The sequence below is a fragment of the Phoxinus phoxinus genome, assembly GCF_949152265.1.
Source record: "Phoxinus phoxinus genome assembly, chromosome: 14".
Lineage (NCBI taxonomy): Eukaryota > Metazoa > Chordata > Actinopteri > Cypriniformes > Leuciscidae > Phoxinus > Phoxinus phoxinus.
Window position 1 is genome coordinate 24,539,221 of NC_136889.1, and position 27,811 is coordinate 24,567,031.

A 27,811-nucleotide genomic window follows, 5' to 3' on the forward strand; every position below is an offset into this window, starting at 1 on the left:
AGAAAGAAGTTTAGCACATAACGTAATAAACAAACAAAACAATACAAACAGATTACACCTTGCATGCTAAATGATCCCTTTAAGCTCCAGAATGATCAGGTCTAAGACGTTTTTCTAATTACATAAATCCTATTAAAGGAGCTTAACCCGCTGCCAGAAAGAACACAGCATAACAAATCGTCAGTTCTCATTTTGAGCTTCACAAAAGAATTCCCCCGACTGACCTTCACTCATATATCACTCAAACAATAAGGTATTGCCCTATACTTTCTGTGCCATTCTGTGCCTCATCAAATGAATGATTGCAGTGATTTTCAAACTGATTTCCTGTCCACTTCCCCGGTTTTGTCATGAGGGGAATCAACCAACAAATGACTATGCATATTTAAATAAAATAAGGGAAAGTAGCCTATTTAAAAAAATAAAATAAAAAGATATTGCTTCATTGCTTTTAATATTGCTACATATTAAATCACACATTTGTGCTTAATAATAACAAAAACTACACTGTGTTTATCTACACAATAGACAGTAACATGAGTGATGTGATTCATTCTTTGGACTCCAGCGCCACCTTGTGGCAAAAATAAGTTAATTAACTAAAGTTTTCTGAGTTTAAGAGGCCTATTTCTAAACGTCACAATCCTCTAATATCAATTTCGAGAGCAAGAAAGATAGACTGAATTAAGTTACTTTTGCATAAATTAAAACCAGTTACCATATTAAGGAGAAACAAACTACCTCATGTTTTTTTTAAAGGGGTGGTTCATTATTATTTAAATTTTCTAACTTTAGTTAGTGTGTAATGTTGCTGTTTGAGCATAAACAACATCTGCAAAGTTACAATGCTCAAAGTTCAAAGCAAAGGGAGATATTTGCTTTTAAAGAGATTGCTTTTTAAGGACTACAACAAACGCTGGTATTGACTACACGACATTCATCCTGGGTTAGTGACATCACCAACCCCAATATTTACATAAACCCCGCCCCGGAACATGATTTATAGATTATCCAGACAGAATGCTAATCAATGACTAGAAGATAACTACACATAAGATACATAAATTAATCAACTAACCATTCAAAAATGTTGTCTACATGTTTTCACTTCTTGAGTCTCTCCATCATTGTTTGACTCCGGTTTGAACATAAAAGGATAAAAGCTTTTGAAATGTTCAGTGCATATCTGTGTGAGGTAATCAAAGCTGCTAAGGACAAGAGCTCTTGAAGCTCCGCCCTCTGTGCCGGGAGCAGGAGCTAATTTGCATTTAAAGAGACAGACGCAAAACAGTGTGCCTGTCCTCCTGACTTCTTTTAAGTGATGCTTCCTCTGACTCTGGATTCATGTGTCAATGGTGTTGGCAACCACATGTGCGTTGTCCACTTTCAAATTAACTCAGGTGAGAGTTCAAGGTAGGATCAAGACAAAAGTGTTATTCTTCTATAAGAATACAATCGGGTCAGATTTCTTTTTAATTTGTATTAAAATTGGAAAGGAATAATACCTTGTGTACATTCAATTTATTTCTATTGGAAGACCAGTTTCAGATCGAAAAACCAGTTACACAAATGCTTCTTTAGCAGTGGTTTTGTATTTTGCACACTGGTCAAAACTCTATTAAATTACAATAATTTTGCCTTCCAAATTAAAATCAAAGGTAACGCTTTAGATCACAGTCTGGAAAGTACTGTGTAATTAAAGCGATTTTAAAGTGTACCTTTCGTTAATTATAGTGTACCTATAAAGTACTTACATGTAAGTATAAGGGAACAATATGTAATAGTTTGGAGAATAAAGGGGTAACAACCAGGAGAATTAAGAAAAAGCAATTATACTGTAAGTATTATAGAACTATGGGGTACTTTTTCTCCTATCATGATACAACAATCTTACATTTGGGTGCAATTTACCATAGTCATGTAATGAGACTTCTATAACGTGTACATTTTCACACATTATATCAACTCAATATAATGAAACAAATGATATTTTGTAACGCAAGTACCAAAAATAATTGAGGAAAACTGTTTATTTTTAAATAAGTATATCCACAGATCTAATATGACATTTTATTTTTAAATACATTTGACATTGCATCTTTTGGCAAAATATGACAGATTTCATCATCACATCATCATAGAAGTTGATCATTCAAAACACCATAATGTCTTTTTTATTTGACAATACATACTCTCATATACAGTACCTCATGCCATACATTTAAAAATCATGCACAGGCCTGCTGTTAGTGCTTATTTTAGTAATATTGCATTAAAGCAGTCCAATATGGACATGGGCTGTTTGTGTGAAATCACACAATGTCAGAGTACATTCATTTATTCTATGAAGGAAAATTTAACTAAAATGAAAATGTATTAAGTGCCTCCACACAATTCAACAAAATGGCATAAGGCTTTTGTTTGGGGAACATCCCACTTTCATTAAATTGTGAACAGTATGTGGATGTGTAAACAGACAATCTGTGTATTGGATGAACGTGTGTTACTGTGTCGAGATGAGTGACACTATCGTGTGTATGATGCGAGATCCTCGAGGACAGCTGATCAAATCAATGCTGGGGTTTTTGATCTTCTCCTCTAAGAGCTGATCCAGCTCCCAGCGCAGCTCTTTCACCAACTCCGCAACCTACATAAAGAGTTTCTGATGAAATACTAGCGCCGTATACTACTAGCATAGCATAACATACTAGAGTAAGTCTGTTTTACCTCATGAGACGCGGCAGCAAATTTGATCCATCCATCGTCCAGAGAGATAATGAACTCTCCATGCTGCAGGTCCACGCTCACTCGCCCCCCACCGAGCAGGACCATGGGATACACACACACCATGCTACAGTCACGGATAAACACTCGACTGGTCTTCACTTTCTCGTGGTACACCAGGTATGGGCTGTCATAGTGACGCACCTACAAAGAGTGAAACTTCTCAGATCTGACAGCACACGAGGGAACTTACACTTGATTTAAGACAACTGAAATGTTTTATATTTAATTAAAAATCATATTTAATAATAAAATCAATTATATATACTTATTATGAAATATTATCAAAATATATATTGAATTTGAATGTATGTAAATGTATAAATATATTATGATAAAACACATACATACATACATACATACATACATACATACATACATACATACATACATACATACATACATACATACATACATACATACATACATACATACATACATACATACATACATACATACATACATACAGACAGACAGACAGACAGACAGACAGACAGACAGACAGACAGACAGACAGACAGACAGACAGACAGACAGACAGACAGACATACATATATATATATAGCCGTTCAAAAGTTTGGGATCTTTAAGATTTTTTATGTTTACAAAAGAAGTCTCTTCTGCTTATCAAGGATGCATTTATTTAATAAAAAAAATTTGTAAAAAAAACAGCAATATTGTGAAATATTACAATTTAAAAATAAAATGTATCCAAAGAGAAAACAGCTTAGTATAATGTATCATGATTCTTTAGAAATCATTCTAATATGCCGATTTGCTGTGCATTTATTATCATCATTATTATCAATGTTGAAAATAGTTGTGTAAAAATTCTCTTTAGGATTCTTTGATGAATAAAAAGAACCGCATTTATCTGAAATATAATATTTCGTAACTCATCAAGAAATTAATCATTTTATTCAGCATGGATGCATTATATTGATCAAAAGTGACAGAAAAGACATTTATAATGTTACAAAAGATTATACTTCAAATAAATGCTATTCTTTTCAACTTTCTATTCATCAAAGAACCATGAAAAAAATTATTGATAATAAATGTTTCTTGAGCAGCAAAACAGTATAATGGAATGATTTCTGAAGGATCATGTGACACTGAAGACTGGAGTAATGATGCAGAAAATTCAGCTTTGCCATCAGAGTTATAAATTACAATTTAATATATATAAAACATTTTAAAAAAAGTTCTATTAAATAGTAATATTGAAAAATTTAAATATTATTAGTTTGTTTTGTGTTTTTAATCAAATAATTGCAGCCTTGGTCAGCATAAGTCTTCTTTTTAAAAGATAAAAAAAAAAAAAAAGCGTACCGATCCCAAACTCTTGTAATACACACACACACGCACAGAAGCGCGCGCGCACGCACGCACGCACGCACGCACGCACACACGCACACACGCACATATATATTATTGCGTTATATATTATATACAATATCGCATATTATTTATAAATAATATTGCCAATAATGTCGCAGCCTAACAGTGTTAGACATTACGCACGCACGCACGCACGCACACACATATATATTATTGCGTTATATATTATATACAATATCGCATATTATTTATAAATAATATTGCCAATAATGTCGCAGCCTAACAGTGCTCACTTTTCATAATTCAATCAAGTCCTGAGTGACAAAGTCCTGCCCTGAATATTAGTTTTCCCTAGTAAATACATAATTCGATGTGAATGTAGTTGATGTGTGATAGTTACGGAGAAGTTGACAGATGAAGGGTGTATGTGGACGGCTCCGTCACCCTTGGTCATGAAGCGCAGTTCTTCTGCTTTGGGCTGCATCTTCACAGCCCCTTTACTAGTGAGCTTATACTTCCCCTGAGGAGATCTCACCTAAACACAACACGGCACGCTTTACACACGTTCACGTTCAACATCTTATACACCAGTCTAGACTCATTTTGCGACACTGACCTGGACAACATTGGGGTAGAGGGCTGCACACAACATGGCAGACATCAACTTTGTGTTATCAGAGTTCAGGTTGGCCTGTTAGGGACAGAAAACCAGTTAAAAGGTTAAAATTCAAACAATAAATGTCATTTTGGCACACATGAACTGATCATCTCATCTCCTCTTTACTAGGCTACTAGTTAGAGCAAAAAATATAACAACTTACCAAAATTAATCCCGTTTCATGTACTAATCACTCGAACAGTGATTCAACCGGGGAAAGACGTCAATAAAACAGCTTGTAAGCTAATATATAATCACTTAACTTTGCATTTATCTCAACAAAGCTATTCAATGTCCATAAACTCTTTAGTAAGCTACCAAAAAAAAAAAAAAAAATCTATAGTAGAGCACTAAATAAATGCATTGTATTAGGCTATAAATTCATTATATTTTTACTTAACCTGTTAGTGATCTCTTCATTATTTAATGTATGTTTGAATTATTTATAATAAAAAAAAAATATTATTTATATTTCACCAACAAACTGGAGTAGAAAGAAAAAGTTGATATAAAAACTGTGTTATGTGCAATTTAAATGTTTGTATAACTCAGTTTAAGCTATTTGTTGATTTTTAAATAAGTTTGTTTAATTCATTTATATGTATTTTCGGTTTTCGTCCAAGTGCACCTAAAATGGGTAGAGACTGAAGTGGAAAGGATTCTTTGAAGAACAGCATTTATTTGAAATAGAAATCTTTTTTAACATTATAAATGTGTTTTATTTAGTTTTGATCAATGTGACCTTGCAGAATAATAATAAATAAATAAAAATACTGCCTCCAGGAGTGTAATAATTTAAACATTTACGTAGATTTACACAACAATATAAAAATTGTTTAAAAAAAGTAAAACATAAACATAAAAAGTAAAAGTAAACTTTAGGTTTACACATTACACCACCTTTCGAAAAGTCTAAAAACCGGCACTCAACAATCTTTCATATTACTGCTGTCAAAAACAAACAAACAAACACACTATCCAGATGAAATAGGATAAAAAACATCTTAATTTTTACCTGTCTTTGGTTTTAAAAATAGCATAATTTCCAAACAGATATTAATCAGAGACAAATCACAAGAACGTTCTCAAAGCAAATGCACCATTTAAAGGGCACCTATTATGACATTTAAAATGTTCCTAATGTTGTTTAGGGAGTCCCCAACAACAGTTTTACGTGCATGCAATGTCAAAAAACACTTTTGTTGTCGTATAATATGCATTTATTTTTACCTGATTTGCTCACCGACTCCCAAATGATTCGTTCAACGACTCATTTTTCCAAACCCCTCCTTTGCGCGACGCTAATCTGCGTTGATTGGTCAGATGACCCAGCAGTGTTTACAGAGATAATACTTATTGTTTAACACGGAGTACAATGATGCTTTTATTAATTAAATCGTGTTATAATAATGATTATAGTGTTAGCGAGCATAGCCCAGAGTTCATATTGTAAAAGCACAATCAGTCTTTATTTGCATTAGCAATATATGCATAAACATAACGTTTTTACAAAAAAAAAAATGCAGTTACGTAACTACGAGGTATTATTCTATTCTTTAAGACAACTCCGAAAACAACGACAAACACTTCACATATCTCAATACAATTGTCATTGAAGACCTAGAAGCTATACGGTGCTTACACACAACAAACTAAATAATAATTAAGCATGCTACATAAAACATAAAAGCAACAATTATTAATAACACTTACAGGTTGTGATACGGAGGAGGAAGCTGATGCAAATACACTTAGAAATGAACCTTCCTTCAAACTTGGCTCGCGAATCCAAGTTTGAGTGCATTTAAAAAGCAATCGTCTTCAAAATGGCGCGAACAAATCACAAGGCTCGGACTATACTTCTGTGGTATAGTTGTATATATGAATTGTAATGCTCCTCCTTGGGCAGATGAAAAAAGTTGGCTTTTGAGTCGCACTTCAGAACACAACAGCGTCTCGTCGCCATGACGTTTTCAAGTTTTCCCTGGCGTTGGAGCGCAATAAGTGGGCGTATCGTATTCAAATAACTTGACAAGTTGACGTCATCTAGTCAGAGAAAAAGCTTCGGTCTTCTAACGATTCATAAAAATGACTCCGAGTCTACTCTTACTTTTGAAAGACAATAACTTTATATACGGTGCACTTTCATATTTCAAACTTTGCAGGATGTTTTTGTTCACTTAGATCTATGTTACACACTTCATGAAAGGTAAATTTCAAAATTTCATAATAGGTGCCCTTTAATTTGTTAATTTTAAATCTTTTATTTGAATAAATTTATAATACGAATTATATACTAATACTAATATAATACTAATAATGTCTAATAATAATAATAATTCAATAAATATTCAATTTAAGAAAAACATTAAAAAAAAATATTTACTCAGCACTCAAAAATCAGTGTTACCTCATAGCCCGTGGCCTCCAGCACCCCATCACCTCCCTTCGAGCTCATTTTTTCAATGACCCTGGCTTTCAGTCCATCCTTCACAAAGCCAATGTCAGACAGGAGCTCGGCAAACTGCCTTTTAAGACACGCTATCTCCTGAGAGAACACACAAAACAGAAAATGTATCCAAGTGTGCCAAAATGACCGGCGGCATCTCCACTGAGCTGATCCGAGATCAGTCTCTCACCTGTAAGCCCCGGATGGAGAGGAAGTTCTCTCTGCAGTAATGGTAGCCAGCCTTAGAGCCACTCTGTGCTGCGGTACACCAACCCTGAACACAACATGATTATATCATACAGCACGTTTCATGAACAAGTCCTGAATAATGAACTAGGCACAGATCTTCAGCAGTACTTTTCACAAATAAAGACATTCTGACTGATATGATAATCAGAGGTAGATCAATATATTGGGAATTCTCTTTTTTAATTATTTGAAAAAAAGAGCTGATAAAATGTCTGCTGCACTAATTCAAATTCAAAAAATTCGGACAGCCTTGAAAATGGAAATGTATTAAAATATTTAAGTGAATTTTAAGTAAATAATGTGTAAAATTACAGTTATCTTTACTTTGATTAAATTTGCTATTGTATCTATCAGAATAAAAAAAAAAACATTGCTAGAGCACTATATTAACCCTCTGGGAACCAAAAACGCCCCGACGCGTTTTCCTCGTTTTTTTTTTACATAGCAGCAAAATAGACTTAAAATACTCCCGGTATTTTTTGTCATACAGGCTTAAGAAATATGAAAAAATAAACTGTTAAATGTCTTCTTATTTATGGGTTCACTTAAAATCGAAATAAAACATTGTGCTTTTGTAAAATAAAGAAAGTAAACAGGGAGTGCTTTCTGCCTCTCCGTCTCCGTGAACTTTTTTTCTAGTGCACGTCTCTAAACTCAAGCAAAACTCAGCGAATACTATTCACTCAGACATGAGCTATATATCTCTATAATCATATAAGTGTGCAGTTTTAAATTATCTAATTAAAAACTAAAACAAATATTCTCTGTTTATGTAATCTATATAAAAAGAGCGAGAGATCAGCCGTTCTCATTATGGTTCTGGCACCTCATTACTCTGCTATTGTGACACGCCCATGGAGAGCGCGCGCTATTCAAACGCAGATGATTTGAAGCAACACATGCAAACCAGTCAACGCCCACAACAGCTGGAAAACACACTCGCTGTGAGGAATAATAATATCGTGATAATCCTGGAAATTTTACCTCAAACGTGCTGGAGTAGCCTAACAACGGATCCAGCTGCAGATGATTAGTGAGTGCTTTGTGCGATATGAAATGGTGTCTGTAAACCGCAAAAGACTGTTTCTGTGTTTGAATGAATGCACGGCGCATATGCATGCTGTTGTTTAGCGACTACAGCTCGCGCGCGTGTGTGTGTGTGTGTGTGTGTGTGTGAATGAAACTATCTATATTGCCTACTGAGATGAGTAAAAATCAACTGAATACGTTGAAATAAAATTTCTTTGTATAAGCAACATATTAAACTTCAAATTAACATTTATGCCCTAATATATATTATAAAAGACGATATGTTACAGACAAAATATGAAAGACAACATTTCGGTTTGGATAGATTATAAAGTTTTTACTGCCACATCAAAACCTAATTTACAAGGTGCAAACAAAATCTTAAAAGGTCAATATAAGCCTTCTATTTAAATTATTTTTGTGTTTTATTAGTGACAAATTTGGGGAGAGGATAGCCTACATATTGCAAAACTTTCTGAAAATACGAATGAGAATTAACTGCACAATTACTAGAAATGTTTACTTTGGATATTATACAATTTGCAAGCATACACAGTTTGTGGAAAAATACACTTTTTTTCAAGATGTTTCCAACTCTGAACCAATTCTGTAGTAATATATATATATATATGTATGTATGTATATATGTGTGTGTGTTGTCATTGCATTCTTTCTTGTGGCTCAGTGACACCTGAATGAAAGGCTCATTAGTATGCAGCATTAGCAGGTCTTTGTCTTCTCAGGTGTGAATTAGGACATTATTCATGACCTTGTTGGATCATTCACGCCCACCTGCATATTGTCTTACAAAATTTAAATCAATCTATTGTTTAATGTGAACGATTAGCCCGGATGATTTTCAGATCATTTTGAAGTAAACACTCTAGCCGACAACATCCATTAGTCAAAAGTATTGTGGGAATATGTGAAGTTGGTCGTTTGTGGTTTTTTGAATAACCACGCATAAATAATATTCTCTCAAAAATGCAAACATGTACATACATGTTGCTCACATTTTATGATAGCCATGTTCGTGCTAAATAGAGTGTAATTACACCTTTGCCATTAATATGTTTATAAGCAACTGAAAAAAATACAAATATCAGGTCATGTCAAAACATCTCAAGGACCCCAAAAACACCTTAGACCCCAGAGGGTTAATGTAAAGTCATTAATTGAATCAGAGCCTGTACTGACCTTGTACGCCTGCAGCAAAGCTAGATGGTCACTGTTCGCCAAAGAGAAAGCCAACTTCTTCTCATTAGCTTCCTCTCGTTTATCCCAAGGTGACACCTGTGAGTGTGACCATCAAGAGAGCATGGATCTCAGGTAACATAGTGCTGCACTGGAGTATCATCATCTAATAGTGTGTGTGTAGTGACTTACGAATGGACTCTTGAAGGCCAGGCTGGCGGCGATGGTGAGAGCAGGGTCCAGGCAGCGGAAGATGGCTCCGAGAAGCATGAGTTTACCGATGCGGACGTCCACGGGCAGACAGGCCAAATGCCAGCCCAGTGGAGTAAGAGACTCCTCATCCGTCAGGGCGCCCAGGGCACACAGGCGCTGTTTAGCGGCCTCCAGACTGCCTTCTGTGGGCGGCTCGATCAGCTGGGAGAAGACCGAGTCCAGAGAACGCTCCGCAAATACATCCAGCACCTTAACCCTGAGAGAGAAGAGCAGAAACGGGGTCAAGTTTAATTTTATTCACTAATAAACATTGATCAGAGAACACACAGAGCACTCAATATGGTAAACGGAAGCACAACCGTACTTCCAAGTCCTCATTGGTTCTCGCGGATCCAGCAAGCACACTTGACCTTTAATTTGCCATATTCATATAAAGCGATTATGTCTCTTTAGAAGACTTGGATTTAATTGCTCGATTTATAAGGATTTATTTTACAATCTCTTTATAAATGTTTTCAAGCATTATAGTTTTGGGTGAATAGACTTTTAATGGAGGGACAGAAATCAGATATCATTAAAAAATACCTTGATTTGTGTTCTGAATGTAAACAAAAAGGTTTGGAGGTACAGTAAATTATGACAGAATTATTTATTCAAATTTGTTTAAACTGTCTTTATATACCAATACATAATTAAAATGCAAGTACTCTGAAATAGAGAATATAAAAAACTGAGTGACTCTACTGTATTTAATCTTCAATAAACACAGCTCATTAATTCCATTCACTCCCACCTAAAAACGGGTGCGGCAGAGCCAGTAATAGCGGCGGTAGTCATGGCGACGGAGAGTGACAGTCGCGCAAGCCAATCACTTGTTTCGTCCCGGTAGGAATTAATGAGCTGTGTTTTTTGAAGATTAAATAGACTATAGTCACTCAATTTGTATACTCTCTTTTTCAAAGTAATTACATTTTAATTATGTATTGGTATATAAAGACAGTTTAAGCCAGTTTAGACAATTCTTACCTAACCAACCTTTAAGATCTAAACCAATAATACTTAGGTTTCAAATCAGGTTTATACCATAAAAATAATAATAATAAGTTGAATATATGCAAGTCCTTGATGGTACAGGAGAGCTACATTGCATCTATATATAACATACAGCTGGTACAATCTTGGTTCCTGTTCAGATGCTCAGGTCATCGTTTAGCTACAGAAACAAGTAGATGGAGTGAGAATCTGTAACTATTGGAAGCCAACCTTGAATACCTCTGTGATTGAAGATAATAAGCATTTCCTGTATGACTGTTCTTTGTATGTGGATCTGCGTAAAAAAATATTTGGGTGATCTCGCACTTGTTGGTGATGTTTGTATTGATATGTCACAGGTCTGTGAGTCGAAGTATGCATGGAGATTGGCATTGTATATATACACACCATGGAATGAAGAAAGAGCATCTGTCATGCTATTGTGATTTTGTGGAACTATGGGCCGAGAGGCCATGTATTCCTGAAATTAATTTTAAATAATATAAGTTAACCTGATATCAGTTTCAAAGGAAAACCATGCTTTTTTTTTTTCCTTTTAAGTGAAAGTGACGTGACATGAACTTGTCCTCTACATTTTACCCATCCAAGTCAGGGCAAACGCATTAGGAGCAGTGAGTAGTGAACACACACACACAAACGAAACAGTGGGCAACCATTTTGCTGCGGTGCCCGGAGAGAAATAAGGGGTTAGGTGCCTTTCTCAAGGCCATCTCAGACATGGGTATTAAGGGAGGAAGAGAGCGCTGTTCATTCACACCCCCATCTACATCACCTACAATTGCCCTGCCGGGATTGAGAATCGAACCCCACAACCTTCTGGTCACAAGTTTGACTCTCTAAACATTAAGTCACGACCGCCCAATATGAAGTTGGTTACCTCAGACAGAGCTGCTCCAGAGGAACTCTCTGGATCTCAGGCAGCTGCTGATGGCTCAGGTGGTGTGTGAAGCGGTGGCCGGTAAACAGATGGAAGCAGACGCCTGACGCCACACGACCGGCACGGCCTTTCCTCTGAAGAGCGTTGGCACGAGACTCCCAAACGTCCTCTAGACTCTCCATACTGCGACTGGCATCGTATCTAACACACACGCACACATTTATGATAATGCATCCAAATCCACAAAGAACAATCAATGTTATCCAGAAAAAATAAACAAATAGTTTTTTTTTAAAGGGTTTCACAAATACAAGCTTCATTCAGCACCAATATGAGGCAAACAGTGAATCAAACCTCTTCTCCTTCATCCGGCCAGAGTCTATGACATACACCACATCATCAATGGTGACAGAAGTTTCAGCAATGTTGGTGGAGATGATGATTTTGGTCACACCCTCAGGTGGCCGGGTAAAGACCGCCTGCTGCTCCTCATTGGACAGGGACGAGTGTAGAGGATACACTACACACCTAGACATTTTAGACACACACTAAATATCATCATCTGGTTCTTACAGGTGAATCTGGCAAACTCTTGTCCAAAAATCAAAATAAAACAAAAATTAGTTTTATAATAATATACACTATTGTTCAAAAGTTTGGGGTTGGTTACAATTTTATGTGGCATTTATGGTCATTTTAATGCATCCTTGCTGAATAAAAGTATGAATTTGTTTCCAAAAAAAAAACGTATTGTCTCCAAACTTCCGAACGTTAGTGTATAATAATAATGATATATTAATTATGTCAATAATCATTTATGTTTTTCATATTTCCCATTATTCTCAATTGTGATTCTCAGTAAACTCTTATTTACCAGTTAATTAGCATACATTACAGATACAGAAGTACAAATACCACCATCATGGATAAAAACATTACAATTTATTAATTTTATTTTATTTTTGCATCATAGTAATGAGAGGACAAGGTCAGAGGAGTGTCACGGTGCAAATAGATTAAAATATGTCCAGGACAAGTTCTTTATAAATTCACTCATAAAGACTACTTAAACAAATATAATAACTGAACTATTGGCCCCAATAGAAAAATATACCTGTTTGTTCGTCTATTATTGAACATCCTATTAGACTGCAGCTGTTCATATAATTGCTTTATTTCAGCCAGTCCTGGCAGGAAGACCAAAACAGCCCCTGTGCATTCACACAAACACAAAAAAACAGTCAATCAAATAATTGTTTTAACCTTGATAAGAAAGCTGTAATTATTTTAAGCAGGGGTTTATTGTGCTCTTTACCTGGTGGGTAGCTGTGGTCTCCATCAACAATCCACTCCAACAGACTCTCCACCAGGTCCATGTTGATTTTGTCAAGATCCATAGCAGCCAACGTTTTCACCACAGACTTTGAGTAATCTTAACAAAAGAGGCACAAGGATATTTTATTCACTAGGGTTCAGTGTGTTATATCAGATTGCACAGAAAACTAATATAAAGAATACATTTAATAGCAGGTTGAACTTTTTACCATCACAATCACAAGGGTTTTATTTTCCCCCCGAAAATGCTAGCTAATGTTATTGCATTGGACTAAAATTTACTGACTTTGGTCACACAGGGTATAGCTTCCTAAAATGTAGAGGGTTTTTTCCCACCTTGTTACACTTGATGACCGTTTTACAAACAAATAGTTTAGGCCTATACATATCTTGTTACACTATATTATTGCCGACTACAGGATTTAATTTATGCACCTCAGGGTTTTGGTTATTTTTTTTGGAGGAGAGTAATCTTAAGTGAACTTTTTTTTACAAGTATTTTTAAAAGTTTTTTTTTTTTATAGGGTGCATAAGTTCAGATCAGTGAGGCCTACGACATTATCAATCATCAAATAGCATGAAAGATAAATAAAACTAACAAAAGCCATACTCAGAAAAATAATTTTTTTTGCAATATTTTGGAACATTTAGTCAACATTAAAAGCAAGTCCAAATAAGTTAGTATTCAGTGATGACTTGAAGACTGGTAAGAACGGTGCAGATCAAATTTGAGGTGGCAGGTAGTTCAACAGTTTAAGGCCCACAGTAGCGAAGGCAAAAAGTCCCCTTAGCTTTAGTCTGTACCGAGGAACAGATGAAAGTCTTTGTGTCCCTGATCTGAGAGCTCTAGAAGGATCAAGTAAAACAAAAAAATAAAAGAGATAGGGGGCAAGGTTATTCAAACACTTTTAAACAAATAAAATCAACTTTAAAATGAACCTGCAGCCAGTGAAGTAATGCTAAAATTAGAGTATCATGGTCATATTTGCAGAGACCTTGTTGCAGCATTTTGGACTGTCTGGAGTTGTGCAAAAGTGGAGTTTATAGCATTATACAAAGAGTTACAGTAGTCTAAATCAGATTATAAAAACATTAATCACATGAAAACCTGGATTAAGGAATGGCTTTACTTTGATCAGCAGACAGAACTTGCTTATCAAGTTTCAAATCACTGTCTAACACCCAGATTCTTGACACAAGTGTTAACTGAAGATGTGAGGTGATGTAATTGTGGATAAAGCACCAATCTACCTAGCCTGGCTCCGCCTTCCTACGTACTTCTGCTCAATTAAAATTTTTCTTCAGTATGTCGTCTGTGTATTCTTGGGTTTTCTCCGGTCAATTTTTTACCGGTCTAATCAGCGAACAGAGGGAGTGGCTGAGAACGGTGACGTTGAGGTCGTGCGACCAAACGTTAGCGATTTGTTATGGCAGATCCTGAGTGGCTCTTGACAGATCCAATAGTTTTAAACTTCAACAGAGTACCCGCCTACAAGGAAGTTAAAGCTTGCCAATGGAGAGGCCAGACTCTCTGTACAAATGAAATGTACGAGAGTCTGGTAGGACAATCTACCATCAGGAGGACCAAAAAAGATGAACTTGGTTTTATTTTCATTTAAATTAAGAAAGTTGGCAGACATCCATGTTTTAATGTCTTTTAAACAAGTCAACAAAGGCTCCGATGACTAACCGGAGCATTAGAGGGGGAAATGAATCTGGGTGTTATCTACATAACAATAAAAAACATATCATATTTCCTAACAATCTAACCCAAAGAGAGCATATATAAAGAAAATAGGGTAGGGCCAAATATGGAACCCTGAGGAACAAGTTGAGCCAAGATTTACGGCCCTTCATATAAAAGCATCTATAACATTGTCCCCAACATCAGTTGTCAAATAGATATCATTGAGGACCTTTTATAAAGCAGACTCTGTACTTTAGGAGGGCTCTGAATCCAGACTGAAACTTCTTATAAATAAAATTGAGATTTAGATTAGAGTGAAGATGAAGTGAAAGTAGTATTTCAAGAAGTTTTGAGATAAAGTTTAGATTGGGAATATGCCAGTAATTTTAAGGTAAAGTAGAATCAATATTTGGTTTCTTAAGAGATTGAACCACCAGAGCATGTTTAAGGTCTGCTAGAAAAGTCCCCATACAAAGTTATTAATTTACAATAGAAAGAAAGCTTGGCCCTAAAGTGTCTCAAAATTGTCTAAAATCTATTCTAATGGAAAAGGTCACATGCTGAGATTTTGAAGAGAGGTTTAAAGCAGAGGCATATGCTTATGCCTTTATTTATTTATGATGTTGGAATAATATTGGGATTTTGCATTCTTGACTGCGTTTTGAAAGTTTGACAAAGCATCCTACAGGGCTTCATAGGACACCTGGAGTCTGTATTTTTTCCTCCTTCGCGCAGCTTGTCTGAATGACCGCCTAAGTGAGTGTACAGTCTTACTTATCCATGACTAATTTTTCTCTAAGGCATTATGGTTTTAATGGGACAACATAATCTAAAAAACTAAGACAGGTAAAACTAAAAATAATAAAATGTTCGTCCAAATCTATATTTAGGGCTCTCTAATAGTTAATTTGTACTAATATCTCTGCACATCTGAGATAACTTAGCACAGTTCTCTGGTATTAAATTCTGTGTAGACAGCTAGACTGTAAATAAATGGCTAAACTAAGTAACTTGCATTACTTATTTGAAAAGGTAACTTAGATATTTCAGTGTAAATTTAAAAGTAATGTGTATACTCATTATTTGAAAAAAAAGTAATCCGATAACGTAACTTACTTGTCATGCGCGCAACATTGTTTAAAACCAAGTCTAGCGTGTGGCCCTGTAAATGAGTAGGGCTGTCTACCCATTGTGCGATGTCAAATGATTCCACCAGATAAAACATTTATTTTGATTACAAATCAATACCACAGCAAACGTGAATATTAAATAAGGTAAATTATTTTTACAGCGCAAGGGTTAAAAAAAAAAGAAAACAAATAAAATTCTAGTGTACTTACTGGAATATCGAACAGTGAGCTCCTGTTGACCGAGCTGCTGATCAGGGATGGAGTCTTTGATCGAATCCTTTTTCATCAAGGAGGTAAAGGACCAGCCAGAACCATCATCATCAAAGTCTTCAACAGGAGCCCGGCCCTTCCCAGCGGCGCCACCCTGACCGGGGGGACGATTCTGCTTTGAGGAGCGTCGGTATGGACTACCATCTTCAATTACATACCTTCACAACAAATAAACAAAACATGTGTTGTAAAGACTGTATTTTTATAATTGTGTGAAGAAGTATGTAAGAATAATCGTAGACTAAGCAATATGTATTGTATATCAATACCTGGTCTTAGCGATGGCATCTTCAAGGAAGAACTGCTCCACTGGGAATGTGCGTCCTTTAGATAGGAAAGTCAATTTGAAAAAGCAAGTAAGAAATGTGTGATAGGTTACATCCTTATAAATTCTTATAAAAAGTTTACATATTTGAAAAGGTGCACTAACAATCTTTTTGAATGGTAAAAAAGTATCAATAACATGAATCAGTGAATGTTTTTATTTTTTTTACTTTCTTTGGTTTGTCATGTTGCTGTTTAAAAAGTTACAAAGCACAAATTCCACTCCAAAGGGAGTTATTCTCTATATCAGTAGGCACGGTTTCTGAAACGCCTCAACTGTAGTCTTGAATTTTCTTCTGGGAATGTACAGGTCACAATATTCCTCATTTAAATAATACCCACCTGAGGCATGTGCAAATAACAGGGCGAGGCCTGGTTGAGTTGTGTTAGTAGTGTTTGATATTTCAAACTAGTTTGAAGCGGTTGAACAATCACAACACACTGATCCAGCCCACCAATCAGAGTACATTGAGCTTTTCAGAAGGAGTGGTTTCAGACAAGAACTAAACAGGGGTGTGTTTCCTGTACAACAACGTAACTCGCTGCTTAACTACCATAGTACGATGCATCGCTGAAGAAATCAACTAGCTAATCACGACTGTTTCCGAAACCGTACTGTTGCAAATTGGTAGTTCAACAACATTGGTTAATGTCGTCACGCAGGTGGTGGAGTAATAACTACTTTTAATAAATCTGTTTAAGATTAATTTTAAGATTAGATTTAAGGACAATTACTAATTTTTCTATGTTATTTTGCTTTATTTCCAGATTCAATCATAGGCTCGTTCTTACGTACTAGAGCACGTTCGCACATGCGCACTATTTGAAAACGCCGCTTTAAATTACATTTGTATGTATTCTAAATAAAATATATAGATTGTACTGAATGTCAGCTTGCTTAGGCTCAAGATAAGGATTTATTGAGTCCACATGTCATGCAAACAAAAAACTAAGCTTCCAACCACAGGCCAGAAAAGTATAATTTTTAGTTTCTTTCTTTATCTATAATGGGAGCAGTACCAGTGTAATGGGAGTACCTGGTATATGGATGCTAGGGCAGTTGTTGAAGTACTGTGAGAAGAGCTCAGCATTCAGGGTTGCACTCATCATAATTATTTTCAGATCAGTCCTTTTTACAATCAGATCCTTCAGAACCAGCAACAGGAAGTCACTGCAAGACAGGAATAATTTTACTGTCAGACTCACATCGTGCGAATGTGTTTTTAAGTGATATGTGTGCTTTCCGCGGACCTCTCTTCTGTCCGTTCATGGACCTCATCCACGATCACATGTGTGATGCCACGGAGCTCAGAGTCACCTTCTAGCCTCCGCAAAAGGACACCGGTGGTGCAGAACATCAGCCTTGTGCTAGAGGACTGGATACAAGAAAACATACAATAACATTAGGAAGACCGGGAATTTTAAAATCCAGCAAGGATGTATTAAGCTGATCAAAAAGTAAAGACAGTAAAGACATTTGCAATGTTACAAAGGATTTCTATTATAAATAAAATAAATGCTGATCTTTTGAACTCTCTGTTCATTAGCGAATCCTGAAGAAATTGTATTTCTGTTTTCAACATTGTTCAAAATAGGAAATGTTTCTTGGCCATATTAGAATGAATTCTAAAGGATCATGGGACAGTGAGAAAGTAATGGCTGCTGTAAAATTGCTATCACAGGAATAAATTACATTTTTAAAATATATAAAAATAGAAAACAGTTATTTTAAATTGTAATAACATTTCACAATATTACAGTCTTTATTCTCTCAAAAACATTAAAGAATCTTATGGACCCCAAACTTTTGAATGGTAGTATATATTTTGAGATTTCAGCCTTTTTACGATCTACAATATACATCTTGGTATTTATGCATTTCCCTTGAATGATTTTATTCGTTCTAAGCCCGTAAGACCTCCGTTCATCTTCGGAACACAGTTTAAGATATTTTAGATTTAGTCCGAGAGCTTTCTGTCCCTCCATTGAAAATGTATATACGGTATACTGTCCATGTCCAGAAAGTTAATAAAAACATCATCAAAGTAGTCCATGTGACATCAGTGGGTTAGTTAGAAGTTTTTGAAGCATCGAAAATACTTTTTGGTCCAAAAATAACACAAAATAAGACTTTATTCAGCATTGTATTCTCTCCCGGGTCTGTTGTGAATCTGCGTTCAGGACTCCACAGTGACGCTGCTGACGTAAGGCGCTGATGACGTGTTATCTGGTGCGCCCGAGCTTCGTTTACAGTCTGAGGGAGACGCACGCTATATTCAAGCTATTCTACATTGTTTGCGTGGATATCATTTTTTTAATGGTGCGTAAATGTGCATGTCGCGGATGAGACACTTTTACAGCGTGCGTTTCCCTCAGTTTATAAATTAAGCTCGGGCGCACCGGATAACACGTCATCAGCGTCTTACGCCATCAGCGTAACTGTGAAGGATCTTCTAACTAACCCACTGATGTCACATGGACTACTTCGATTATGTTTTTATTAACTTTCTGGACATGGACAGTATACCGTATATACATTTTCAATGGAGGGACAGAAAGCTCTCGGACTAAATCTAAAATATCTTAAACTGTGTTCCGAAGATGAACGGAGGTCTTACGGGCTTAGAACGACATGAGGGTGAGTCATTAATGACATTATTTTCATTTTTGGGTGAACTAACCCTTTAACTGTACTACAGAGCAATTGCACCAGAGTTCCTTTCAATTTAACCAAACCTGCCAAGTGTGAACACACCTAGTGATAATCAACTAATTAAATCCCTTGTGTGCATTTTCAAGCAATTATGGCAGCAGCAATTTAACAAATGATAATCAAATGACGAAGAAAATCTTAAAAAAATATTGTAAATATTTTTGTATCACTCAGTCTCAAGTAGAACCAGTAAATGAGGTTGGTGTGTAAAAACTGTGTTACCCTGACGGTCTCCAGCCGGATCTGGTAGCCTGTGGAGTGACCCAGGGCCTCTGCTCGTTCCTGGGCCACTCGGGTCGCCACAGTGATGGCAGAGATTCGGCGTGGCTGAGTGCACATAATGTTGGCCACTCTATCCTGCCGCCCAGTCTGGAGGAAATTATCCAGGATAAACTGAGGAATCTGAGTGGTTTTCCCGCACCTAAAGTTAAATTAATTCAGACATGAAGAGATGTCAAGAACAACAAAGAAAAAGAAAAATTGGTTAACAGAATATAAACAACGCAGATCATAGTCCTACCCAGTCATCCCACTGATGACGAGAACCTGGTTCTTGTCCAAAATCTCCAGTATGACCTCTTTCTTCTGCCATGCAGGAAGCTTCTGTCTCTGCTCCTGCATCGATGTATACCGCCTCGAAGACTGATGGAGAGAACACACACGGATCAGTTAAATGATGAGACTGGAAAATTGATTTCAAACTTTCTTCGGTGTAACAAAAAAAAAGTGATAATTTGAACAATACCCTTGCTGCTCTCTTCCATATAATGGGGACAGGGTGTTGCAAGCTCCAAAATGACACAAAAGAAATTCACTCCAAAAGTACTTTATAATGAGGTTTGGTCACAAGACATAGGGGAACCAAAGGAATTTGACATACCGTAATACCAGAAGCAATGTGTTAAAGGCAGCATATTGGATTTAAAACCCATGCTGCGTCCCAATTCGCATACTATCCGTCCTAAATAGTATTCGAAATTAGAATGAGTGTTTAGAATTAGATTTAGTCCCAAATCATAGTATGTTGAAATGAGTATACCAAAGATACCCAGATGGTCTCCTTTTTCTGGTTAGAATCTGAAGTGCAGATCCATGCTCACTCTAACAGCTAATATTGCCCACAATACATTGCGCATTGGACAAGAATTCGATCGGAACTACAAACACGAATAAAAGCAAGCAAGGCATGTTTGGAAGCTACTACATTTATGTCCAAACCGGTATGAAATTAAATTCAATTGAATGTAGGAGGATTTTAACTGTGACAAGATGATGAGTTTAAACGGTGACTGTATGCATGTAACTAAGAGACAGAGCTGTCCATTTAAGGAACAATTATGACAAAGTATTATGTCCCAAAGCTTGCCTATGTCTGCTAAAGTACACACACTCAAAAGTATATCCTTTTTTTCCACCAAAAGAGTAGGTATAGCATAAGTAGGCGAATGTAGGCGATGCAGGCCTACAGTGGAGCACAAGATTTTCAGTGAATAAAACTTAAATTTAAGTCTGTACGATACACACAACTATCATATGATTTCAGAACATTTGGGACTTTGCATTAGTCATTAGAATGATATAGATGCATTTTTTTTTAGTACTCTTCAAAAACTCTATTTTTATGATCCATGAAAGAAAGTTGAGTCCTAAAATTGTGATATTTTTTAAACCTTTTAGGTGTCTTGAAAAAGGTGGTTGCTTTGTTGTGGTTAAGTGGTTAAATGGTTAAATGGGACTCCAGAGGATGTCGGGGACATTAAATGTCATCAACTAATCTACAAACTCTCTTGGAAACTATTCAAACTCAAACTTTCCAACTTGTAGGTTAAAGATAAAAAGAGTTGTCTGAAGCTGAAGTCATGTGACCATGGTGTAGTTTGTTTATAGCCGAACTTCAGCTTTTTACTTGTGCGAAATGTTTTAGGCTCCATATAAATCAAGATTATCTGAACAAAGATTATATGAACAAAACGTGTAAGAATAATAAACTTTTGTTGGTCACAGAGCTTATTTTCTGCAATAATGACAGCAAATATTAATCTTTTACTACACCAAAAACATTCATACCCATCCAAGCCAATGAGGGCAGGGTGTGTCTTGCCCAATCATCAGGTGTGTTACCTGTTTCCTCTTGAACTCTCTGCAGAGCTTCTTGTTCTCTTGCTGTATTTGCTCAGTTTTGATCTCGGCCTTCTTCACCATCCTCTTCCTCAAGTTTACATAGCTTTCGTTTTCCACTGGGATACATTCCTCCACATCTTCATAATCATCCTCATCTTGTTCTTCATCAATATCCGCTCTTAGGAACGAAGCATCTAATTGAACACACAGCAAATACATTTTTGGATGAAGTATGGTTCTCAAACTATCTTAGTGACAGAACTCAGTGCATTAAGCATGATGGTGTTCAATCTGGTATTTTACCAATCCTTAAAGGGGTTCCACAAGGCTCTGTGTTAGGCCCTCTTTTTTTTTTTTTACTATTTATATAAATAATCTTAATCGGCATGTGTCTGATGCAAACTTTCATTTTTATGCAGATGACAGTTATTTACTGCTGTGCACCCTCTCTTAAACAAGCCATTGCACATTTACAGAATGCCTTCAATGTGGTACAAAACACTTTGCTACAGTTGAAACTTGTGCTCAATGCAGACAAAACCAAATGTATGCTTTTCACGGGCCCTCGGAATAGACCACTGAATGTTCCCTCAGTGATTACTCTTAACGGACGTGAAATACAGACTGTCACAACTTATAAGTATCTTGGTATTGTTATTGATGACTGCCTATCATTTAAGCCTCATGTTCACTGTCTAGTGAGAAAGTTGAGGCTAAAATTGGGTTTTTACTTTCAAAATAAGCTGTGCTTTTCTTTTAATGTTAAAAAACGGTTAGTGGCATCCACTTTTTTTATCTGTGCTGGATTATGGTGATATATTATATGCATTCATCTGCTCAATGCCTTCATATGATTGACGCAGCCTATCATGCATCGCTGAGATTTATTACTAATTGTAAAGCTCGCACCCACCACTGTGAGCTGTTCGCGTGTAGGATGGTCTGCTCTGGCCACACGGAGGCTTTGTCATTGGTATATATTTATATATAAGGCTATTCTTGGTGTGCTCCCATCCTATTTATGTTCACTTCTTATGAAAAAAAGTGCTGGTCATTACTCTCTCCGTTCTCAGGCTGTTGTCTTGCTTTCTGTCACACATGTCAGTACTGAGCTGGGTAAAAAAGGCCTTTGTTTATTCTGCTCCCTCTACATGGAATTTGCTGCAGAACAACTTAAAACTTAGCAAATTGATTCCTTTGAGTGTTTTTAAGTTGAGAATGAGATGTTTTGAGTTGAAATCCATCACATGTCAATGTTTTTATTGAGATGTCATTGTAAGTGCATAATTGGCTTTCATACTGTTTCTATTAATTTATTTGTTTTTATTTTTATGTTTCTTTTGTGTCTTTGTATACAGGATGTGATGTAATTTTTCTGCCTATCTTGGCCAGGTCTCCCTTGCAAAATAGATTTTTAATCTAAATGGGCTTTTCCTGGTTAAATAAAAAATAAAAATAAAAAGTATGGTTACTTTTAAAAATGTCAAGTTTTGAGACGTCCAATCTCTCACCTTCCTTTTGATTCAGTCTGTGGTTTGTGGTCTCGGTGTTCTTGATTGAACGATCTCTAGTTGTGGTCTCGGTGTTCTTGATTGAACGATCTCTAGTTGTGGTCTCGGTGTTCTTGATTGAACGATCTCTAGTTGTGGTCTCGGTGTTCTTGATTGAACGATTTCTAGTTGTGGTCTCGGTGTTCTTGATTGAACGATCTCTAGTTGCTGAACCATTCGTAACTGTGTCTACGATGTTCATACTGCTCCGATTCCTTTCCGGAGTGACAAGGGGTGCAGTCAGCACTGGAGGCGGAGCACTGTACTTGTGATGAGCAGCTGACAGCAGTTCTCTGACAGGTCCGTCCTCCTCCAGACAGGAAATGAGCGTGTAGACCACCGGCTCACCTTCCTGCGCAGCACTGAGTGACAGACCGAACAGGTACTCTGTGACACTGAGGCGGCCCGGCCCTGAGAGCGATTCATCTGTGCTACTGAAGGCCACGAGAGGAGGTTGAAAAGGATAAAAATTACCTGGTTGGAAACGAATCTCCAGCTGGTAAACGGGAGCTTCTGTGCTGCTAAACCCTGGTTGACTTCCTATACAAAAATCTCTGGAATAGCTCGATTCATGAGTTTGGTGCTTGAAATTGCAGCGGTTGCCAAACTTACAACCAGCCCCTTTTAGGTAAAACTTGCAAATCTGATCGGACCCCGACTTCTTTTTGCAATTCGTAGATTCTGAAATTTTCATCCGACTAACATCCAACCATAGCAAATCAAGCTGAATAGTCCAAACACGACTGCTGATGCGCTCACAGAACCGCTCTCCGTAGATCGCGGTCAAAGCGAAGGCCTCTTCCTGTCGCAAAGCTACACATTCCTCCAGTGAAGGGAGGTCAGGCGTCTGGAGGCTGAGGGCGCTAGAGCCCAAACTTTCAGTGAACATCTGGGATAGGAGGAGCTCTAATGTCGCTCCAACCTCACCGCGTCCACTTTCTTCTCCAGCCTGCAAAGCTCGTCTACTGCGCTCACGGTCAAACCCATACCTGAAACATGGGAATCCTGAGTTACTAATATATTGAGTGAACAATCAGATTTAGTACTTTAGTAAAAAAAAAAAAAAAAAAAAAAAAAAAAAAAAAGTACACTACCATGCAGACATAATCTATTTGCACGATGTTATAATACACTTTAACTGAAAATGTTTAAGTTTTTTTTTTTTTTTTACTTCATCGGTATGGTACGAAACTTGGTAAAAGTTTTGGCACTTGCTATGTGCACAAACACAAAGGTTAGACACACAAAAAAAGTTAAATAGTCCTGAAAAAAAGAGTCACACTTGTGTTTCTCGCAGTCCAAAATGACCGGAATGGAAATTAATGGGAGACGAAACTTTGGTACTGCGGCCAAGAAAATCTTACTGAAAGCTCTTTTTTTATATATCAAGCTCAAATTTGGAACACAACTTGTTTAGATTTATGGATTTCATTTTCTTGCACTTTTTTTTTTTAAGAGTAAAATGTGTTTTTGAACAAATATATTTCATATAAAAAAAATATATTTTTTTTTTTGTGCATTTTTCATAACAATAAACATACAATTCTGTAACTTTAAGATCACTTTTTGAAACCTTTTTCACTTCAGCAATAATCTGCCAAGTGTCGTATTTATTAAGTCTGTGTTTTAAAGCATTCAAGATTTAGCCTATGACAGTTTAAGTTGGAAATGTAACTTTCAGGTCTATGCTCAAAAAGTGAATAAATGGATTATACCTACAGCGTAAATATAATTTATGAATTTATTTGATTTTAGTTGAAGTTTATTGAAGTCAGTTGACATTAGTTCAACATTATTGAACTAAAATATAGTACATACATTTAATTGAGATAAAAATAGAAAAGAATCTGTCATTTTTGACCACCACGCATTAGCACCAGAGGGTTAAAAAAAATTAAGTTACCTTAAAAACCTTAACCTTATCAGAAATCTTAGAGATTTACTTGTACTGCCTGTCTTTTTTTCAAATAAGATTAGTGTCCTTTTAAGTTATTTAAGTTAAAAAAAAAGGTTGTAATTTTTACAGAAAATAAACTGTAACAATACTCTGGTAAAAACCTTTTTACTGGTTACCTTTGTTACCTTAACTTACCATATAGGGGGGAAACCGTTAATGGTTTAACATTGCATTATATGCGAGTTAACTGAAATAGCATACAATTTATAGTTATTGCAATTAAAACCATGTATTATTATATAATTTATGGTAATAAATCATATTAATTGATGGTAATAATAACAATAAAAAGACATTCCCAGATGTCCCCACGTGACATCACATATGATTACATTTTATATAAATAATTTAGTTTTTTCTCATTTGTATTATCAGTATTGTATATTAGGGTCTTTTGCGTTACATTTTCTGTTACTTTTTACACTTATTGCATAAAAACAATATACAGTGAAAGACTGTAAATGGTTTACCATTGCATTATATGTAATTGTACTGTAAAATACTGTCAAATTAATGGTTATTGCAAGTAAAAACTATTAATTAGGCTACAATATAATTGATGGTATTTTATATAAATAAGTTTGGTTCTTCTCATTTGTGTTATCAGTAATGTACATTAGGGTGTTTTTTGTTACATTCGATGGTGTTTTGTCTTTGTTTGTATGACACTGCACTGTCTATACATGAGTATTGGCCATGTTTTATGAACGGCCTGTCCATAAAAAGACAAAACACCATCGAATGTAACAAACACCCTAATGTACATTACTGATAACACAAATATCCAAAATATAGATAACCAAATATAGATATAATATAGATAACCAAATATAATATAGATAACCAAAATTATTTATATAAAATACCATCAATTATATTGTAATAGTTTTTACTTACAATGAGCTCGAATTCATCATGTGGCTTCCAATTGTACCACCTATATTATCATGGTGGTTTTCAGTACATTGTAAGGTAAAAAGCAGATTTAGGTAGTTGATTGATGTATTAACGTTATATTAAATAATGAAATATATGGTTATACGTTGTATGATAGGCAGGCACCAATATGCCATCCCGTAATGCCTCTAACAACATCACTGTATTTTTTTACAGTGAATTTATGACAACCACAGCTGCTGTTATTTAATTATTTGTACAGCCTACCATTACTACAATTATCTTGAAATATTATGAGTGATGTTTGTTTGTACCTGCAAAGAGTGCCCAGAGCAAACAGGGAGATCACGGGGTCTGGCTTTGCTTTCTTCTCCTGGACCGAATCCTCCATCCAGTCCTCATTCTCTGCATATTCCACTCCATCATCATGGGTAACCCAGAACTGACCTTCGTCACGATGGTCCAACTCATCATACTCTTCTTCCTTTTCCTCATCCTCCTCACCACCTTCATAATCAGAGCTGCTATATGACAAAAATAGATTATTCAACATTGAACAATCAATGTAAACCAATATAAACTACTTTGGTCTTTCCAAAATGTCTATACAATTTGACAATACAAAAACAAAGGAGAATGACATCAAGACTCCTCAATAAGTAGCCTACATCACTTGCAATGGGATGAGTAGTTCATTCCCTCATACGAGAATATAAATAATCTAAAGTAACGTTACTGCTATTATTACTCTGATATGCTATTATTACTGTGTAATGTTGTGATTCATCTGGAAGTTGGTTGGATTGGTGTCTTAAAACTAGACATACTTGATACAGAAACAAGGCCTCTGAAAAAGTGGATGCCTCTATAGAAACAAACACATGTTCACCTGTTTGATGAGTGATAGTCCTGGCTCTGAAGTTCCCGCAGCAGTTCTTTGACCTGTAGTTTGTTCTCTGACGTCATGTGTATCTTCTGCAAGGGTAGTTGTACTTGTTCAGGTCTAAATCTGGATCTCTTCTCCTCCTCATCATCATGTCTTCTGGGCAGTTCCTGAGATATTCCTCTGCTAGTTCCTCTGCTAAATCCTCCACCAGTTCCTCTGCTAGTTCCTCTGCTAAATCCTCCGCTAGTTCCTCTGCTAGTTCCTCTGCTAAATCCTCCGCTAGATCCTCTGCTAGTTCCTCCACGAGCTCCACGGATACCTCCACCTCCACCTCTTGAACCTCTAGATGAGGGAGGCTTGAATGACTGACTGGGACCAAAATCCAGACTGAAATCATCTCCATCATCCCAGCCTTCACTGGCAGCTTTCCTGCTTCCACCTCCTCCTCCTCCACCACCTCCTCCTCCTCGTCCTCTTCCTCTTCCACCTCCTCTGGGTTTATTGAACCGTCCTCCACCCCGGTTGGGTTTACCCCTCCGTCCACTCATTATGTCAGCTCCCTTTTAGTGTATTTCCTTTCAACTGAATCATACGCGTCAGTACACGTATCCTGAAAAGCATCAATTGCGTCAGTAAACAAGCTGAACATAATATAATGATGTCACACATAGACACACACAAATATAGATTTTCTTGATTATATTTAACGTTACCCGTAGACATTTTATTTGAAAAGATTACAAGCATAAACCGACCATCGAAGTGCGGAAACACAGTGACGTTAGTCAGACATAAGTTCAGAACGTAACGTTAACAGTTAACGTTACAGCTAACGTTAACGTTAGTTGTGACAGTTAACGTTACATACTAACGTTACAGGGCTAACTGTTAGCTGCTACCACATATTGTGAGTAAGTTACAGTCCGTTAAAGAAAAAGGTTATTTAACAATGAAAGCCAACTCACAAATCATTCCGATCATCAAATATGAAGTTTCGCGAATCTCTGGCAGTACATCCATAACGTTAGGTACTTTAGTATCAATCTGGGAATCCAGATTGAAACCTGCTGCAAGCCAAAGTGCTTAAACAGGAA

The 27,811-nt window shown here is 36.3% G+C and overlaps 1 protein-coding gene across 2 annotated transcripts; it reads right to left on the reverse strand.

Annotated features, from left to right (window-relative positions):
* Window positions 1-2,056: 2,056 nt before the first annotated feature.
* Window positions 2,057-27,811, reverse strand: dhx57 (DEAH (Asp-Glu-Ala-Asp/His) box polypeptide 57). Of its 2 annotated transcripts, none has more exons than XM_079634971.1 (23): window positions 27,683-27,811; window positions 26,721-27,327; window positions 26,146-26,352; window positions 22,939-23,966; window positions 21,428-21,621; window positions 19,827-19,948; window positions 19,529-19,727; window positions 17,845-17,969; window positions 17,631-17,764; window positions 16,539-16,593; window positions 16,210-16,427; window positions 13,163-13,279; window positions 12,962-13,058; window positions 12,202-12,375; window positions 11,848-12,048; window positions 9,897-10,173; window positions 9,708-9,803; window positions 7,423-7,506; window positions 7,194-7,331; window positions 4,742-4,816; window positions 4,526-4,660; window positions 2,728-2,928; window positions 2,057-2,647 (listed from the first exon to the last, which is right to left on the reverse strand). In XM_079634971.1, exons 2-23 carry the CDS (start codon window positions 27,263-27,265, stop codon window positions 2,504-2,506), a joined length of 4,566 nt encoding a protein of 1,521 aa, XP_079491097.1. In that variant the 5' UTR covers window positions 27,266-27,327; window positions 27,683-27,811; the 3' UTR covers window positions 2,057-2,503. The 2 variants fall into 2 exon arrangements, with proteins under 2 accessions (XP_079491097.1, XP_079491096.1); XM_079634970.1 differs by having other exon boundaries at window positions 26,146-26,355.

What these genes read in the sequence shown, in the direction of transcription:
- dhx57 (XM_079634970.1), bottom strand. Translation starts at nt 27,265, where the DNA reads ATGAGTGGACGGAGGGGTAAACCCAACCGGGGTGGAGGACGGTTCAAT. An exon ending in GAGAGTTCAAGAGGAAACAG is followed by an intron (nt 19,949 to 21,427) that starts GTAACACACCTG and finishes TCTCTCCATCAG; the next exon opens with TCTTCGAGGCGGTATACATC. An exon ending in GGCCGGATGAAGGAGAAGAG is followed by an intron (nt 12,049 to 12,201) that starts GTTTGATTCACT and finishes CGTGTGTGTTAG; the next exon opens with ATACGATGCCAGTCGCAGTA.